This window comes from Chrysoperla carnea, chromosome 2 (assembly GCF_905475395.1).
Source record: "Chrysoperla carnea chromosome 2, inChrCarn1.1, whole genome shotgun sequence".
Lineage (NCBI taxonomy): Eukaryota > Metazoa > Arthropoda > Insecta > Neuroptera > Chrysopidae > Chrysoperla > Chrysoperla carnea.
In genome coordinates this window covers 568,783-589,426 of record NC_058338.1, presented here as the reverse complement: position 1 = coordinate 589,426, position 20,644 = coordinate 568,783, and the positions used below count along the sequence as shown (strand labels likewise).

The following is a 20,644-nucleotide window of genomic DNA, read 5'->3' as shown; positions in this document are numbered from 1 at the left end:
AAAAAAAAAAAAAAAAAAATTAAATAACAAAAATTGGTTTAAATCATTGAAGACATTAAAAAAAATTAGACTATATTAGTGACAGATTTTTTTTTAAAAAGATTATTTTCGTAAACATTTGGACATATTTATTGCTATTTCATTTATTTTAAGGGAGTACTATCACGGTACTTTAGTTATAAACACAAAACAACAAAATAAAAGTTAACGAATATGATCATTGGAGGGCGATATTCAAAAAAGTAAACTTTACAAAAATTTTAAAAACTCCTTGACAAAATAGGATAAAAATTTCCAATCCACTAGGTGCACAAATCTTTAAAATTGGGAAAAAAATCTTCTTGCTTACTATCTGAACTAAATATTTTCGTACATTTACGTTGACTAGTTGACTAATCACGTGACAGCCGAACCACTTTAAGCCACAATTTAGTATCCCGCAATAAGAGACGTGATAGTACTGCCTTAGTAGACAAAAAAAAAGGTGAGAAACATTTAAATAAATTCAGATCAGATGGTACAATGCAAGAATTAGATATTCAACCAACAACAAAAAATTATTTTAGCTTGGGTTGTAAACTTTACCCTCTTCAAGTTTTGTTTTCGTATGTGATATGAATTCTGATTTGGGGTCAGAAGAAATCACTGACCATTGTGAATATTAAATATAAAGCCTCGCAAAAAAAGTAACGCACTTTTTTCGAAATTTTAAAGAGGTATATTTCGGCGAAAAATGATTAGATCTGAATGAAATATATCTCATTCGATAGCTTCAACTTTCAAACATTTTCATCATTGAATTATTCTCCGACATAGCAAAATGAATGCTTTTCAGAAATAAACGTTACCTTAACTTAAACAGAAATAAATCTGAACTCATTCGAAAGCTTAAACCGTTATGTTTTTGAGGCTAAAAAGTTGAAATTGAAAAATGAAATGATAAAGAAATTATCTCTGATTTTTTTTAACCGTTTCCGTTAAACTAACAAAAATCATTCATTTGTAATATTCTGTCAATATATTTATGGACCAATAATCACAAATACAATATGTCTATTAAGACCCACATGACCTTTGACATTACAAGTAAAAAAAAAAAATTTAACTCAAAAAAATCTAAAAAAAAAAAAATTATGATTTGTATAAAAAAAAAATTGAAAGTTATTTGTAAGCAGACAAAAAAAAAAATCCTTATCTTGTCCCTTATAGTCCTTATTTCCATAGATATCACCAAACATAAGGAATATATTATTTTTAATATGTAAACGAATGTGACAATAAATATTAGGCTTGAGGGCAGTCAAAGGAATCTACCCTTGTTCAAGTAGACAAAAAAAAAATAAATGTATCGTACTAACTGGAGCGTCTGGAACCAAACAGAAGAATTTGACAATTTGAACAGACAGTCTAGAAAAACTGCATATCTGGCCGAATAAACATTTTTTCCTACGGATACTTTCATAGTAGATAATTATTTCTTTCGAGGGGGGTTGGAAAAATTTCGAATACACGGGAAGCTAAAAAGTATTGAGTCTCCGTCGTCCATTCCTTTAAAATTGCAATTTTAATGACGCCATGGAAAAGAATAACTCGTTCTTTTAGTTGTCGGACAAACTAATTTATATTCGAACCGGTATAAGTTGAAGGTACCGTGCAATTTTACCGAAGTATAGGAGTTATTTTTCTCACTTACAGAAGGCAAAAACAATTTAGGGTTAAATTTTGTTTTATTCAAATGTTTACTCAGTATAAAATGACTGTCAAATGCTAACGCTTGGCCCTAGACTTTAAATACCAGTTGTTCGTTGTTCCTCCTTCACCACTGTGCTCCCACCTTGGTCTGTGAGAGCTAAATGAAATTCGTATTTAGATATAAATTCAAATTTTATTTTTTTTTTTTTTTTGATATGAAAGAACCACAGCAAAAAAATGATGGCAATATCAAAATCAAATTTCCATAAATTTCAAGTTGTGTGAATTGATTTAAACGTATAGACATAATACGAGTTTGTGAAAAACTGAAGGTGAAATTACTATTAATAAAGAATTGAGAAAAACGCTTGGCAATTTTAACAAATAAAAATTATGTGCTTACTCCAAAATTAATTTTTTAAATGAAGTAAATTTATTGCAATAAATTTTATAAAGAAAAATTGATCCGGATAAAAATTGTTTCAATTTGAAGGAGGACGTCTTACAAAGATCTCGTATTTGACCTTGATTATCAGCATCGGTAAAAAGTAACTCGTAATGAAAAACGAAAAACAAAACGTTAAAATTAAAAAAAAATGATTAATAAATAAACTATTGTTCGAGCAACTTTCAATATTTACGAAACGCACTGTATCAAAATAAAAATGCATGGAACAGCCATATGATGACAATATTTTCTGGATACGAATCTAATGTGATCTGTAGACGAAGCGATATCCAGCTATTAAGTGTATTTAACATTTTATGTGCAGGAAAAAATTTGATATCAAATTGAATAAAACAGGATTTAAGATTTTACTTTTTATTTTAATGCACTTAAATGTTTGAAAATTTACGAAAAAATAGAAATAGAAGAAAGAATTTATAAAAGAAAAGAAAGTGTTGGTTTTCTCAGTGGTTTTTTAAAATAATTGACGCACTCGGAATAAAGGGCTTAAGTTCAAAAATGGTCTTTTCAGTGAGGACAAACGCTACTTAATGAAGATTTAAAAATTTAATCAAATGGACACTTCAATTTAAACACTTATTTTTAAATTTAAAACTAGCTGCCCCGGTGAACTTCGTACCACTTGATAATCAATGAATATCGTGTTCGCTGGACAATTGCAACCTTAAAAAGAAGACAATTGCAACCTTTTTTGGTGCGTAGCCCTAAATCAATCAATCAATTAAATATTTGGTCCAATTAGAAACTCAACAACGTACTCAATTTTTATCGCAAGAATTCAAATTTGTTGCAAAATATTTTGTTTATTTGTTAGAAAATAAAAAACATTTTGAGAAATAACATTAATTAGCTGAAATTATTTAAAAAAGGGAAAGCAATTCAGGAAAACCTTCAGTTGATCTTTTTGTGAATTTTCTGTGTGCTAAAGTCGTAATATTTGTAATTCAAGTGAAAAATGTTTGCGCATGGAAAATTTTACTTTTCATTAATTGTATTCACAATCTTAGCGTCTCAAAACGTTAGCGGTAAAATAAGTAAGTTGCTGTTTATTAAAAAATTAAGACTTAGTGACCACGAAATGAAATATGAAAGTTTTTTTATCACGGATCACCAGTTTTTATCAGGGATTGGAATGATTAAAAAAGTTATCTTACTTCCTAAGAACTTTGAAAGCGTACCGAAAGTGCAAAAACTATTATGCTTTTCATTGTGTACAGCCTTTTTCATGACAACGCTCCGATAAAACAATTGAAACTCTTATCTGAAGAGCCTTTTGGAAGTTTCAATTTGTCAAATTCTAATCTGGCCATCTTAGGATATGGTAAATATTTACATCTTATATAAGTATTTGATTTGTTCCAAAATCGAAAAATGCAAGAAACATCTAATGAGTTGGGAAAAAAGACCTAACTGACGTAATGAATCATTTTGACCCGTCTGATTCGGTATTCCTAGTAAAATTAACGAATTAATTAACTTTAATTTTAAATAATAATTTGTACTTATTTGGCAAAGGGAATTATGGTGACGAAAATGACAGTGATTATAAAGAAAATCGTGGATATGCCGTTGGCAATAAACCTTATATTATTAAGGGAACAGATGCTTCCATCGAAGAATTTCCATACGTGGTAAGTATTAGCATGCACAGTTAGCACGTCAGCACTCCCGCCAATTCCCCGGTTTTCATTAACGGCGGGAATCATTAACTCCTTTGACAAGATACTCCTTTTACCAATAAAATTGTTAACCTTCAATCATTCGTTCAAATAACATTTAACTTTCTTTAATTTTTATCCTCGGTAGAATACTTTAGCACTCCGAATTTTAGGTAAAAAAGTAAACGGAAAAAGAATGGTTTAACCTTCCCTCATGACCATTCTTTCGTATTAGCACAGCTCCATAAAATGTAATAACTTATTTCTTTGAAAATATTAGGTATTTCTAACTCAAATTAATCCTGACGGTCAAGGGATTGAAAGCTCCAGATATGGTTGTACTGGTGTCATATTGACGTCAACTGTTATCCTGACAACTGCAATATGTCTTGAACATGGTGATGATAATGATTTCGCGGAGGAGAGAACTTTACAATTTACGAATGCATACATTAAAGCTGGAGTGACAAACCGTGATGATCCCAGAGCAAAAAAAATTTACTTTGCAAGAGGAATTCTTCATGATAAATATAGCTATGATCAGGACTACATGCAATATAACATAGCGTTATTGAAGGTAAGCACATGTTAAAGATACTTAATTCGAACCTGGGTCTTTTGGATTCTTGCCAAGCGTCTTTATCTCTTGTGTGTATTCTTTTATGAAGATAATCGAGCAATCAACACTGAAGTGTTGGACAATGAAAGTCAAAGAAAATGAGCCATTTTTATAACAATTTTTTGTTTTTGTTTTAGCTGAACAGACCGCTATGCAGATCCAAAACCATACAACCTTTAAAGTTTGCAACTGAAGACGATTTTGAACAAGCGAATAAAGTTGGAACAGTTGTTGGTTGGGGTTGGAAGGTAAGTTTATTTGTTTATTCATGAAAATTAGTATGCAGTCGTTTTAATCCGTGTTTTCAGGAAAAACTGAAGCATTGACTGCAAAATATGTCTCTTTCTGACATCTATTACCAGGGCATCCAGGTACATTCCCTGATAAGATTTTAAACATGAAGTCCAAAATCTTAGTTGTGACCATTCAAGTTAGTTGCCTCAATTTAAATGAATCACTCAGTAGGTATATCTTGATGTTTGTATTTCAGACAGCGAACGCTAACTCTCTCTCAAACACGTTACAACAAATTCAAATGAAAAGTGTGCCAGTTGATCAATGTGATGAAGAAACAGGCAAGTTTGTGAACGAACATTCGTTTTGTGTCAAGGATTTGAATGATACATTTCAGGGAGGAATATGTGATGGTGATTCTGGAACACCGTTTATAGTAAACAACAAAGTATATGCGATTGGAACAACCATTGCTAAGGGATGTAAATCCGCAGATTATTTTGTAAGAGTAGCAGACCATGAAATTAAATCTTGGATAAAAGATAAATGTTGGGAACTACATAACGAAATGCGAATGAAGAAAAGTCCAAATCGTCCAAATCGTCAACCATTAAATAAAAAATATCACACTTAAGTGTTTTTTTTAACTTTGTTATTTCTTACCAAAAATTCATTCATTCATTTTTAAGGATTTTTACTAGAAAAGAATGGTAGTCACTCTGTACCATAATTTGTGTGAGTGTGTGTTGATGTCTTGGCCAATTTTTTAAGTTGTCACCAGAACTAAATTTGTGATGATGTATCGTTTTATTCACTTCATATGATTATACACATGGGAGCTGGTGACTGACTGGGAGCTAGGAGCTGGGAGCTAGGGGTGTGGTGTGGTTGTTTTATTTCATTTATTTATATTATGTAATACAGCGTGAGACAGTACAATAATATTAAAGGGTGTCTCAATATTGTACTTATATAAAGTTAAATTAAATATTCTTAAAAAGATACAAAGTTTACAAAATTTGATATAAAACAGGAAATAGTCGATAAATAAAAATATTTACAATAGTAACATTTAAAATTAGAATCAGAACAAGTAAGTGTCTTATCACAGTTTAAAATAATCACAGATGCACAATCACTTTTCACTGAAGATGGGGGGAGGGATGGCTCAGATGTTCGGGCCACCCAGTACTTTGTGCTTGGACACTTGGGGCTGATCATAGTACTGCCTCTGTCTGGTTAGGTGTTCGATGTCCATGTAGCGCGATCAGCGGATCGTGTCTGACACCATCAACAGAGCTTGACCTGCGTATATCTCAGTGCTATTAGATCAAAGACATCGTAATCCCATAGTTATTCGCTAGCCAGGACCCGAGCGAACCAACGACAAATACATCCAATGAGACTCTGTAGCCTTTCTTGGTTAACTCAGCAGCAAGTTGGTTATATTTTTCATTTCACACACTGCAAAAAAAAAATTAAAATAATGACAAGAAGTTCAAATAATATAATGTAAAAATATTTACAATAGAATGAAATTGAATTTAAAATATGAATTCATTTGATACAAAATCATTGAAATTAAATAAACAAAATCATTACTTCTATGAAAGAGATTGATTTTAGTTTAAATTTCATTAGTTGGAATATATAATTATGTAAATAAAGCGAATCGATGAATTAAAAGAACATATCTTTACTTTTGCTTTAAATTTAGGATTTGATTATTATGAACACATAGTTGTTATGTCTACAACATATATAAAAGTGTCTGATTCATCCTGTAATTATATTATAATGTTATAATATAATTGATCTCTAACCTAATTATTAAGTCACAACCACATGTGTATGGAGCTTGCTGCGGGAATTATATAAACCACATACAAAATTATAATATTATAGGTACTTTTATTATATACAGAGTGTTTTATTAGTTGAAAGGTTTAGGGGTGAATGCGACTTCTCTTAAAATAAAAATCAAAAAAAATATACCGCTTATAAAGTTTTTTTTGTTCGTGTAAACCCAAAAAATTAGTGCATTGAACGAATAGATGAAAAGGAAAATAGACGAAAATTGATAGTCTATTTTTATTGATTCTTAGCCCCCGAACTAAAAAAAAGGGGTGTTATGGGTGTTAAGGGGTGTTCAGTTTGACAGCTAGTTGTATGTGTGTAACTGTCTGTCTGTCTGTGTCATTGTAGCGCCTAAACGGATGAATCAATTTTGATTTTTTTTTTCGTTTGAAAAGTTATTTAATGGAGAGTGTTCTTAACTATGTTTTAAGTGCGAGTTTAGGGTTCAGTACCCGAAAAAAAACTAAAAAATTGGTGATGATCTTCAAAATCGGTTCAGCTTGCAGGGCTTTAAGGAAAAACGAAATTTATTGGCGAGTGTTCTTAAATATGTTTCAAGTGCGAGTTTAGGGTTCTGTACTCGAAAAATTTCTCGATCGTTTTTAAAATTTTGTAAATTTACCTTGTTGAGTTATCAATTGTAGAATTTAAAAACAAATCACCCTGTAACAGGTACAGAGTCAATAATAAGTAATGACTAGTTTGGTAAAGGTTTGCATATGTATGTATAATAATAATAATAATAATAATGAATTTAAATAAGGGTGAAATCCCTAATAATTATATTTATAGGATATAATATTCAGGATTCATTCTGGATACTTAATTGTATTAAAATATGATGTATTTGATTTTTATAAAATTATAACCAACCATACACTGATAGATCACTGTGATCGTGATGTCATCAAGTCACCAGTTCTTTCAACTTATAATTCACTCATCAGTAATTCGCACAAAAGTTCCTCACAATAGAAATCTCAAAAAAAGTTATTCTAATTACAGATATCTGTTTTCTTTATGAATAATTGGTGTTATATTTATTTGTTCATGATAATTTTAAAGTTACAAACAGTTTTAAAATAACTTTTCAAAAGAGAAACGAAAACGCTCGAAAACAAAAATGTTCGAAAAAGATCGTTGTGACGTAATAATGTTAATTGAATATTATACACTGTATATACAATTATTAATTAACATTATGACGTTACACGATCTTTACAAACACTTTTTTTTTCGGTCGTTTTCGTTTCTCTTTTCAGAAATTCTGTTAAAACTGCTCGACTGGGCTCAATATTGGTCAAGATCAAAAAAAGTTCGCGCTTGATTCAAATTGCTAAATTGAGATGCGGTTTGAAATATATGAATAGAACCAACCGCATATTATATTTTATGTAGGAATTGTAATAAACAAACAGGAATATGAAAGTAGATGATTAGGATATCTATTGTGTGTCATGTGTGTCACATGTGTCATGTGTCAGCATCCAGTTACAAGCACACCATCCAATATGATATAATAAAACAATCTAAACAAATCATATCCCTGTTTTTTTATAATAATATTTTTATTATCTGATATTGAAATCTTTTGATGTCTATGTGTACCGGGTGGACCCCCCTAATTATTACACATCTTAAATATCATTAAATCTACTTCTAAATTCCACAGAAAAAGAAATTGGAAACAAATTACTCGAATATAAGATAACAAATAGATTAACTCAGAAAGTTGTTCCTTACATTTTTTGCAGTTTCTTTCCTTCTTCGTCACATCCGAACCATGATGTTCAAATTTCTTTATAAAAGCTTTTATCAATCCTCAATTTTGTTTTATTATGAGCTGGCGGTCCATTTGTCTTGATATTGTCCATGGATTAGTAATTTGAGGCAGGTTATTTTGGATTAGAAGTTTATTCCCCCAATCCATTAGAATAACCTGCAAAAAAAAGAAAAAATATTTAGCTCAAAGCATCTTAAAAAAACTTCTTTTAACAGAGGCTAACATTTCTTCCTTGAAACATTTATCTCGAACTATTCGGAATAACTTGAATAAAAGTAAAAATTTTCGATATTCAAGATTGATTTTCAAAATTGGGTCAGTAACTTGAACTCTCCATTGAGTCAGTTCTTTTACATACACAAATATGGGTCTCAAATTTTTGATACCTGTTGTTATTGTAGGCCATCCGGTATTTGGATAATTATTATATATTACATGGGTCGCTTGGACCTAGTGTTTAGATCTAATGATCTGTGTTTTAAACCACATTACAACAATGTAATTTTATACAACCACGCATCGCTGTATTAAATATCAAACAAATATTTTTTAACAAAGAACTATTCAACCTTTATTCAATCTACCTATTGTACTTTGGTGAAGGCTGTAATCTGATATATCCAATTATATTATGGCACACGTTTAAATATCCTTATCAAAAATATATGACATTCAATACAATGATGCATAAGTCTATATTTTGCGGGGGCAATAAAACTAAAAGTAAAGTCATTTGGTGGTATTTAGGGCTTGGTTCGAGTACCGACATCATATCAGTTTTACGGCCAACTTTGCTTTCATCAAACTGATATCAATGGCCTACCAGCTACCGAAGGAACTGATTGACTAACTGCTGTTAATAATGGCCCAAGAGGTTTTTTGATAAGATCTACATTTTATTGGGTTTAAAAAAAAAACTTGAAACTCAAACAAGGACCAGACCGGAGGATGAATGAATGAATGAATATGTTTTTTTGATAAAATCAAAAAAATATATAAAACCACATTTTATTTATATTTGATACCCTAACAAATATATACTTTATACTTTAAATTACAGGGTGTCATACACATTTAGAAAGTTCAGATACTATAAGCTGGTAAATTCGCAAAATAAAACTCTTTGTGAAAAATATGTTAAATATATGTTAAAATATATGCGGAATATTAAATTCAATAGAATTTTTTATACAAAAAAAGTTGCCATTTTTAATAAGCATATGTCCTCGTAATATGTAAGCCTTTGAAACTTTCAAATTTGCTCGGGAAACTTTTTTCTAAAATATTGCCATATTTCCAAACTGATCTAAATATCTCAATAAAAGTCGTTAAACCGCAAGATCTAGGCGATCCATTAACGTTTGCTTTACAAGATATTATTCGATTGACAAACTGGTCAAATATGAAATACTTCACATTTTTGTTTAGAATCAAACTCCAAAAAAGGCATCGAAATATTCAAAAATAACATCGAAAATTGAACAGGCTGCATTATTGTAGAACACTCTGTATAAATAAAAAGTATAACGCTCAATATAGTACGCATACGTTGCTAGTGAACGCTCGTGTAGCGGTGGTAGCTCGTTGATTTGTTCAAGTAGTATTGTTTTGTATCAATCCTGCCTGAATCCAATCCGATCTGATCCATTGTTAGTTTTAGAAATCAAAAACCATATTAATAATAAAAAATTGGTTTTGAAAAATCATCACACAATTGTAATGCAATGCCAGATCATATCAACATCTATATTTATATCATATGAAGGTGTACGTCAACTGGGCACGTATTTTATGTAAATTAAAGTGGGGAGCCCGTGACAGTAAAACTGCACTTACACCGCTTTCGAAATTTCCCATATGAATCAATACTATTAAGTATTTTGCACTTTCATGGAAATTAATTTGTAAGAGACCATTTTATTGCAAATTTTATTTTTTTTAGGAACAGCTCTTATCGTAGCAGAAAGGTCTATCGCACCGATTTATAATATATAAAACCAATAAAATTTTATTCGTGTTCGTTCGTTTTTCGAAATATCTCGATGTGACAGCTCAAAACTTGACCCAAAAATCTGTCACACCAATAAAAAATAACAATATTCTGGCAAAAAATATTTCTACCAGGATAAACCCTGGCAAATCTAGCTCATATCGTACCTATCGTCAAATAGTATTAATTCAATGCAAGTTTCACTGTCATAGGTTTCAGGGCTGTATCAAGTGAATACATTTTTTTGATAGTATGCAACGGACTATAAAGTGTGCCTTATTTACTTTCATCCTTGTATAAAAACCTATGCTTAAAAAAAACCTTTTTGGTTGTTTTTTGATTGTAAAAACAAACCATTGAATGGTTGAGTATTATATATTTATTGATAAGAATCTGTAATATTTGTATATTTATAATTTGAATGGGGTGGAGTGCAACCACAAGGGCTGCTGGTCCTCAGCTTCATCAAAATCATATTCATTTGTTATTTTATACAATCATATTCTTCTTGAGCACATGTCAACCAAAAAACACAACAAAACCTAAGTATAGTAGTTTAGTACCTACTAATGACATGGTCATGACATGTCATTAACTAATAATTATGATTTTAATATAACGTTTATCCGCTGGTTTGCTCAAACATCAAATAATAATTCTATTTACGCTATATTTTTCTATTTCATAATTTTTGTGCCTTATCGCACGTTATAATTTATTTGCTAGTTGGGTGGTAAAATCAAAAAATGTTAAACGACAGGAACATAGTTCCAACCGGGTATTACACGATACCTCTCTTTTTTTTCACCGTACAAAGGGAGTTATGAAATTCCCCGATCAGATATTTTTCTAAACTTTGTAATAAAAGATTGTCATCTTGTACTTCGCTATGCGTGAAGTGACAATGTCAACACATTATACACATATACACACATCTATAATCCTTTAACTTACAACATTTGTATGAATGTAAAATAGACTGATGAAGGTGTTGATAAGATTCCGCAACGTATATAAAATTTGTTTTTATAATACCCAATGATGAAATGTGATACTAGACGGCTTAAAATGCACCCTCTTTAACTAAACCTTTTACTATTTGGTATATTTGTAGATGTAGATCTTAACCTAATAGGTATACGGCCAGACGTGGTTCATTAGAACGTATGTTGGGAAGATTAGAAACTTTTTTATACATGTAAATTTTTAAACTCGAAGAGTTCTGAGATGAGAATGATATTTAAAGGTGTCGTGGGACACCTGGTAAGAAATATAGTTCTTTCGTACCTTCGTACATTGTATCTATTATCTTTAACTTCTGACTAATTTTTCTAACTCACTTTTTTTAATGGAAATGCATAAAATTTTGACAAATGATTAAAATATTTTTGCATATTCTTAACATTCATAGCAAACTCAATCGCTTGAAAAAGTTTTAGTTTCCTAGGTGACCTATCATTCTTCAATTTGGAGGTAGGCATCTAATCAAAAAGTCTCTGCTGAATTGTCAATTCAACCATTCACCCCAGTCAACCCTTTGTCCGCTGAATTGCAAATGTTTTCTGTATTAAACAGTTGTAATATACAACTTTATTAAGAGCTTTTTTCATCTTTATCAGTCCTGAAATGTCCAATGAAAGTCACAACAACTGTAGGCCGTAGACCTATATAAAACACTTTGTGATGACAATAGTTTAATGGTAATGGTCGTCTTAAAACAAATAATGTTTTAGATAATACATAATTAGATTCACGATCCACAATGCTTTATTTAACCCTCTAAGTTTTCTTATCGTAAACCCATGAATAGTTTGGGTTACACAAGCTAAGCTTAGATACAAAAACCTTTTCTCGACTTCAAACTACCCTTTTTTTTTAATATTTTAAAACTACACTGTAAAAAATATTAATTTGCCGTTCTATTGTTGGTTATTTTTGGAACTATGTTCCTTATCGCACATTATAATTTGCTAGCTGGTAAAAATTTGTTATGTGCAACAATTTAAAACGAGTCCAAAATTCGACGTTGTGTTACCTAGGAAACTAAAACTTTTTAAATCGCTTCAGCTTGCCATGACTTTTAGGAATATTTTGAAACTAATTTACAATTTGTCAATTTATAGTTTTTGTCCAAAATTTAAGTTTTTCATTCAAAAAAATGAGAATAATTTAAAGTAAGAACAAGGAAATTTTATGTTCAGTCATAATAAATATCTTGATTAAGCCAAATGAAGATAATGTACGCATATATTGGGTTGACTACTAAATCAGAAGTATGTCTTTTTTAAACTAATATTACAATTAATGCATAAAGTTTAAGAGTTAAAGTAGCTTTAATATTTCAGTCTTAAACCATAGAACAAATATTTGAGTTCTTTTTAGTAAATTTCCAAATAATTTTTTTAACAGTGTACATCAGATTTGAACGACCCCTTACTAAGTATGTTGCATATGTAAAATTATTCATGATTATGTTTTCGATAAAAAAACTGTCGAAGACAAACTTTTTGGATTTTAAATAAAATCGACAAATTTATTTTATTTCCAAGGCAGTAGATAAAAAAAACTTAGCATGTTTTTATACAACCATCTAGTTTAAGGATGTATGAGCATGACAACAATGTTTGATTTAAAGGCTCAAAATTTGTTTGTAGCTAGACTTTTACTCAAAGAATATGTGGTTAAAATTTCAGCTTAGGTATCCGTGCAAATTTTTAAGAAAAAAGTCATTAAAAATCGATATAAAATACATTGGCTCTTATGGAGGAATCTCAAAAAACGACATATTTTGGAAGTTTTTGATAATTTTCATTTGGAATGAATGAAAACAAATTTAAAAAAAACTTTTTAATAGAAAGTAAACATATTAGCAATGAATTAGAAAAGAAAAAAACTAAGTGTCACCGTCCATATAAGGGATGTAAGAGCAGGGTAGATTAAGGGTTGAAATTATTTTTATCTTATTTTCAACTTTGATGATGAATTTTGTTATAACTTCATGAATGTAGACGAAAAATAAGAATAAAATTTTTCGATATGTGTCTTGGTTTTCGAAATATCGAAAGCTAAATAATTAAACAAAATTTTCAATTTTCAATATTTTGGAAATTAAGCCAGATATCGAAAAATTGTATTCTTACTTTTCGTCTTATATCGTCAAGTAATAATATAAATTTATCATAAAAATTGAAAATATCTATTTTGAAATTTGTGCCTCCACTACCACGCTCATACATCCTTAACTATACATCGTTCTTAATCGTTGGATTTCTTTCGAGTCTTTTCAAATTAGAATAAAATTGTTTCCATAATTTTCTCAATACAGTCGTATTGAGAACCTCGTCGTTTTTTGTTTGAAGTCGGTTAAAATTTAATCACAATGATCTTTACCACTTAAAATGGAGAACAAAATTAGAAAATAAATTAGAAATTGAAAGAAAGAATAAAAAATAATTATTATTTAAATTAAAATGCACAATTATAAAAAGGCAATAATATGCATTAATGCTTTTTTTTTTAATAAAATTATTTAAAAAAAAACAATGGCTTTCAAAGTAATAAAAAAAAGGCCGCTATATTACTTACAATAATAATCATAATTATTGTTATTATATCTGAATGAACCTTTAAGCACTGACCTCGTCAATCAGAGAATATTGTGACAAAATATTATATGTGACGAAACTAGAGCTTGAACCAATCGAAATGAACCTTTAAAAAGTCTTAAGTAGAAAAACGAATTCAAGAAACATACTGTCCATAAAATACGGATAAACAAGTGAGATTTACAAAATTGAAAAAACCCCTGGCAAATTTTCACAAAAATGTAAATAAAACGCTACATTTCTAATGTACGAAGCTAGGAAATGACAAAAGATTCTACCGGGTGTCCCACGACATTTCTCGTTCTTGTTTTTTAGTTTAAGTATCAGACGTTTTTTGGAATTGAAAATAGCTTTTTTTTCAAAAATAAAGGATTTTTATATCCTTTTTAGTCGGTTACACGCGCGATTTTGACTACCCTTTTAGGTATGGTGTTAGTATGAAGGATTCCGATTGTATTTTTTCATTTCGTTTTTATAACCGGTTCGTCATCATAACCGATTTTGACTGTAATATAATGCAACAATAATAATAATAAAATGCAAATATAAATAATATTTTTAATATTTGCAACATGCTAAATCGTATTGACTTGACCTGCGAATTGACTTCATACGCCATGACACTATCAACATAAAAATATATTAGTATAGTATGCAACAAGTGCACTTTATAGTCAATACGCACATTACGTTGGAGCTAGAAACAAGTATTTTTTTATCTTCGAATGTAATTCTATTTTGAACCACCGAACGAAAAAGTAATTGAAAAGTAATTCAATGGATTGTGTTCTTAGATATGTTTCAAGTGCAAGTTTAGGGTTCAGTACCCGAAAAAAATGTAAGGGGCTCAGTACCCGAAAAATATGTATGGCAAATTGAATGCGACAAATTGATTAGTCTCACGCAAATTTTAATTTGGACGCGACAAACGTAGATGATGCAACAAGTAAATTAAGCGTAAATAATGCTCATTTAGCTATTTATCGCACGGAAAATAGTGCGGAAAGTGAAAACTTAGCCCACATTAGCAAAGAAAGCACATTATATTCCTATTGTTTTTGTATTCTTATGACAAAGATATGTATATAGTTTTTTATCTTTATTTATTTTATAGATTGTAAATTTATTTGAAAAAAATAAATGGCTTAAATGTATAGAGGGTGTGCCGAAACATATTGCATAGCAAACAAGTCATGCGTGGAATTATTTGGATAGAAAATTATATTCTAAGAAGAAAGTTCCTTTACAATTTTTGAATCCGATTTTATAATATTTTGATTAACATTGAAATTTTTATAATAAGCAAAATTGTAGAAAATAAAATTTACTTCCTTCTTTCACCACATTTTTTTATCTTAATTCTATAAAGTTGATATTTACATCCCAAACAGATTTCAATTCGTTAAACTACATAAATTCGTGGTAACATGTTACTGTACAACCCTGTAACTATGAAATTTGAAAAGTTCCGAAGGTAAATTGTGTAAAATTATATTTTTTATGAATTTGTTTATCTCAATTTTGAAGCATATGGTTTATTTTTCTATTCAAACAGAATAAAAATTGGATGAAAGCTTTAAAAATGAAAACTTTCCTTAAAAGAATCCCGAAGAAGCAAAGAATTTTCTCGATATCTGGGACTTTAATAAAATGTTAACAATAAATAATTTGACACACTGTATATAAAATAAATATAAAAAAAAATTGCATTATTTAAAAGAAATTAAAGTTTATAAGAAAGATCTTTGAATATGTTTGTTTGTCTCCAAAAAGGTTAATCATAATCCAACGGAGGTGACACTAATACAGTCAGTCAATATACACTTATAAAGGTGTAATTTAATAAAATCATAAAATAAATAATTTATTATTATTATTTTTATTTAATTTGTTTATAAATAATTAGTTTTATTCATACATTGTCATGAATGTACAAAATTTAACAAAATTTATCCAATCATTTTAGTATTTACTTTAAATCATGTCTTTTAACTTAAAAATTAACGACTAACTGAGTTAATTATTTAAAAACCTTGTTCATTAGACATGTGTAATAATATTTGAACTCGTAGTTTACCGTAACCTGTGGCTAAAAACAATAAACAACAAATTTCGTAGAAAAGTGATGAAAAGAATCAAAATTTCTTAAATTAATATTACGAGAACATGTTTGCCTAATAAATTTATTTAAATTTATGATATTTTTCGTTCAAATTATTCGCCCAGCTTAATTTTTTCCTAAGCGGTACATTTTTAGACCGTGAGTATATTGTTCGTCAAATTTAGACATAACAAGTGAAAACAAACAATTGACTGAGTTAATTGTTGAAATACCATGCATAGTCAGTGTTGATTTCTTTATCACATTACACATACAAACATGTGACACATACATAACTGATAATCAAGTATAGTACATATTATAAAATTTCCGCCTAATTGGTGCCCTCACGGGTAAACAGTGATGTTTACGAAAAAATGTTTCAAACAAAAGTTGTTTAATTTTTGATAAGGAACATTTTTTACATTTAAACTTTTGTTCTATCTCTAACGGTTTATAAAATGGGTCCTACGGACGCAAGACCCAATTGACATATGATGCTCATGTACGAACTTGACCTCACTTTTTACGTCCTGCGTACGCTGTAAAAATTTCAGCTCGATATCTTTTTTCGTTTTTGAGTTATCGTGTCCACAGACGGACAGACGGACAGCCGGAAATGGACTAATTAGGTGATTTCATGAACACCTATGACAAAATTTTTTTCCTAGCATCATTATTTTTAAGCGTTACAAACTTGGGACTAAACTTAATATACTATGTATATTTCATATATACATGGTATAATAAGCTTGAAAGGGATCGACAGCAAAAAACTTGCTAGAGTAATAAATATATAAGATAAATATTTTGATTTATTATAAAAAGATATAATTATGAAATTAATTAGAAAAATTAATTTGAAATGAATTTAATTCTTAATAACCCAAAAGAATTTAAGATAATATGACTTAAGTGCTTTTTACTTATAATATTTCACTTAAAATAAGTGTTTTGTAGCATGTTTGGCGCGCGTGCGATGCGTATGCTAACTAATTGTTTTTATCAAAAACCTATTTATATTTTTATAATTACACGACTAGGACCATGCGTAGTTTTTGATATAAAATTGAAAGAATCACATGGTCGAAGCTCAAATTTAAATAAACTTGCAATTCTCAACGTTCGAAACCAACGGACATCCTTTCTATGTTGAAAGTTCGAGATTGTTCTCAATGAATGATTTATCAATTTTAAATTTGCCACGCAATGAAAACATTTTAAAGAATCCCCAGCTCTGAATACCTTCGTAATTTAATTAGTTAGGCACAATTTTTCTGAAATAATAGTCAAATACAACGACTGACCCTAGTCCCATTAATTCAAAGACCAGGATTCACTTGGATTGCATATTGAATGTAATTTATGATTGTCTCATTAATATCGTACTTAAAAGTATTTTGACATAAACTAATTTATTACCGCTGAATAACAATACAAAAGTGCCGCTGCACAAGACATTCTCCACTACGAAAATTACCCGTTTAATCCATTCTTCCCTATATAAAACTGGGATCAAAGAGAATTTAAATAATTTTGAATACCTCGATAAAAAAGAAATGAATTCGATACATTTTTACTCAAAATTTGAACTCGAATTCGTATTTTGTTTCCGGATTACGATTAAAAAATTCATCAGAAACGAATCAGCGTTTATTTCATAAATCATTTTTATTTCACAAAATAAAAATTACCAAAAAAAAATTAATGGTTTTAATTTAAATGAACTAATTCAACTCTAATTATAATAAATTTATGATCAACATCCTAAAAAGTCCCTATTTCAGTCCTGTTATTAACTTGCATCCCTTAAAAAAGTTAATTGTTTTTTATTATTATAATAGTTGTGGTCGAGCTGTATGTTATGCTCCTTTTCGCTCCCTTTTGTTTTATTGTTTTTAATTTATAATTTATTTTGAACATTTTAGTAATTAGCAAAAAATATAACAACTATATTACATCTGTGTTTTGCTTATTTTAATATGTTACATAGCTTCTGGGAGGATTGTGAGGGGTTGAATAATATAGTTTAGATAATTAATCTATTCTTTAAAAAAAATTATACATGGATATAAAAATTTCTTTATACTTCAAATAAATAATCCGCAAAATGATTTTAAATTTAAAATATTTATTTTGTGTCTAAAATTCCATCGATATCGATCGGTACACAATTTTCAATCGGAGTTTTTCAAAATAACGTTAATTTAATTTACGGGACAATTCCCAAATATGAGTCGAAATTGTAAGTGAAAATAAAAGAATTGGCCCGCAGATGATATATTTTGGGTATTAAGAGATAATAAAATAATGTTTTTGAATCATTTTTGAAAGGTTTATTATTTCTATTTACCATTCATTTATTTCATCATTTTCTGCATTAAAATTTATTGAAGATAACAAGTCAAAAAGTAATTGTTTTGAACGCCACACAACCTCCATGTGCATAAATATATAAAACCTCCATGTGCATAACTATATAAATAAGCTATCAGTCAGTTATGGCAACTTAAGCATGGTATGGCAACTGATTTGAAGCGAAACGTGATACTTAGAGTTTGTTTTATAACAGTTTTAAATTTGATATTTTTATAACCTAGTACATCTCTTTCGGGGTCATTTAGAAATTATGTCACATTTTTGGATTGGAGAACCGATTTATCATGGAAAAACATCCATCAGTTGCTCTTTATTTTAAAAAATAATTATTGATCTCTTTTGTTTTTAAAGTTGAAATTAGATGGCAAAGCGGATGGGTAACTGATAGTTAGTAATAAGTGACTAGCATCACTTTGTAGGACTTGTTCATAAAGCTTGTAATAATCGTAGACAATGTAATGAATTGTAAAAGATTTGATATCAATCGAATATAAAACCATCCCAAAACAACTCAAACCCATCAACAATCCCCATTGTGTGTGTGGTCCAGTGTAATACTTGTACTACATCAAATAAATGACTTTAAGTATATGAATCCTAATAATTGTGTTCATTGATATTAAGGGAGTCGTCCACTTTACAATTTGCAATGTTTGAATTAGCTATACTGCTTAATTTGACTTTTTTTAAGAACATATAAGTATACTTTTTATCGATGGTCATTTAAATACATAGTGTGTAGGAATAACAACAGCTATATGTAATTGTCTATATATAATAATAAAATAAAATGTAATTTTTTTTAGTAATACTTAGAGTCTCCCCTTAATAAATACGCACAACAGTATGTAATGTATTTGAATCAACCCTTGTTAATAAATATATATACGAATTCCTTTTTTTTTTGTGGTGAACAACCCCACAATTATTAGATATTAGATGAATGATTTTATTTATTTATTCCTGCTCTAGTAGTCACTATACGTAGTCACTGCTTGATAGGTATATGTATACCATTTTAAATCACATCTGTGATAAAAGTCACCATCAAAATTAATCAATATAATTAAATAATCAAATTATTGGTTTACACTGTTCAACAACACCTTATATTTGTAATTTATGTAAATTATAAACTCTGCTTTATGGCTTTTATTTGTTACGGTTATTATATACTTATTCATACATAGGTCTAAAAGGGGATGAAAGGATTCAACAGGCCGTTTTAGACTGGTTGGAAATACGAAAGGCTCTAGTCAAATTTTTAAATATAGCCCAATGTACATACAGATTTTCAACCCTGAATCTCAATTTGAGGGCCTATACTGAAGTTAAAACGCACCAAAACTTCGAAAAGGGTGGTTTTTTAATCCCTTTTCGATAAAATTTACTTTAAATACAGCGTATAATTCTATATTTTTTGGAATTTCGTTTATTCTTATCGTTTATTTGAGTAATGTGTTTAATCAATTTTAGATTTTGCCACAAAATAAGAAATTTTCCAGGCTTTTTGAAAGTCAATTTCCCACCTATGAAAATTTGCCATTCTAAAATAATTGTCAGATATTACCCTCGTCTTTCAAATTTTGATTCTTACAAATGTTTTGTTGTGCAAAAGTTGTTTAAATGTCCAAAACATTTGCGTTAATTCGTACAAAATCGTTTATAAAGACATAGAATTGAGATCAAAATTTTGGCTGTTATAAGCGATATTTTCATTTATGTATTGCTGTAAAAGTATATATTTATATGCATTCATACCGAAATTCCGAAATTCGATCGAAAAAGCAAAAATTTTTCTATAAAAAACACGAAAAAATATTTTTAAATGAATTGTTAAATATAATAAATTATTGATTAAAAGTCAAAATTTGTTCCCAAAACATTTAACAAATAATAAAAAAAAACTTACCTTCAAAAAAACTGGGCTAGAAGTCGAAGTTCGAATCATTCACAGAACCCAATTGAAGCTGCATTGAACTGCACTCGTAGGATATTCGAAATAGCAGAAATTTTTCTATAAAAAAACGAAAAAATGATTTTAAAATAAATTTTAAATATAATAAATTCTTGATGAAAAATCAAAATTTGCTTCCAAAACATTTAACAAATAATATTTTTTTTAAAAATACCTTAAAAAAAACTGGGTTAGAAGTCGAAATATAATCCATATACAGTGTTTGTAGTTTTAATAATTATATGAAGCACAGAGTATTTACACAATTATTTTAGTTGGTAGTTAAATAATTAATAAATT

At 29.1% G+C, this 20,644-nt stretch overlaps 1 protein-coding gene and 1 long non-coding RNA gene across 2 annotated transcripts; one reads left to right on the top strand and one right to left on the bottom strand.

The window, feature by feature from the left end:
* The first annotated feature begins 3,072 nt into the window (after window positions 1-3,072).
* Window positions 3,073-5,402, top strand: LOC123294133 (trypsin-like). Its single transcript, XM_044875222.1, has 6 exons — window positions 3,073-3,195; window positions 3,677-3,792; window positions 4,100-4,396; window positions 4,576-4,686; window positions 4,929-5,274; window positions 5,362-5,402. Exons 1-6 carry the CDS (start codon window positions 3,117-3,119, stop codon window positions 5,400-5,402), a joined length of 990 nt encoding a protein of 329 aa, XP_044731157.1. The 5' UTR covers window positions 3,073-3,116.
* Window positions 5,403-8,355: 2,953 nt separating this feature from the next.
* Window positions 8,356-20,617, bottom strand: LOC123294182. The gene is made up of 3 exons (XR_006535076.1): window positions 20,520-20,617; window positions 20,300-20,404; window positions 8,356-8,468 (listed from the first exon to the last, which is right to left on the bottom strand). It is a non-coding gene; the product is annotated as an uncharacterized LOC123294182 (long non-coding RNA).
* Between the last annotated feature and the right edge of the window lie 27 nt (window positions 20,618-20,644).

Bases quoted from the DNA above. Each gene is read 5' to 3' on its own strand.
- LOC123294133 (XM_044875222.1), top strand. From the start codon at position 3,117: ATGTTTGCGCATGGAAAATTTTACTTTTCATTAATTGTATTCACAATC. The intron at 4,687-4,928 runs GTAAGTTTATTT...TTTGTATTTCAG, and splicing joins TTGTTGGTTGGGGTTGGAAG to ACAGCGAACGCTAACTCTCT. The intron at 5,275-5,361 runs GTCAACCATTAA...TTCATTTTTAAG, and splicing joins AAGTCCAAATCGTCCAAATC to GATTTTTACTAGAAAAGAAT.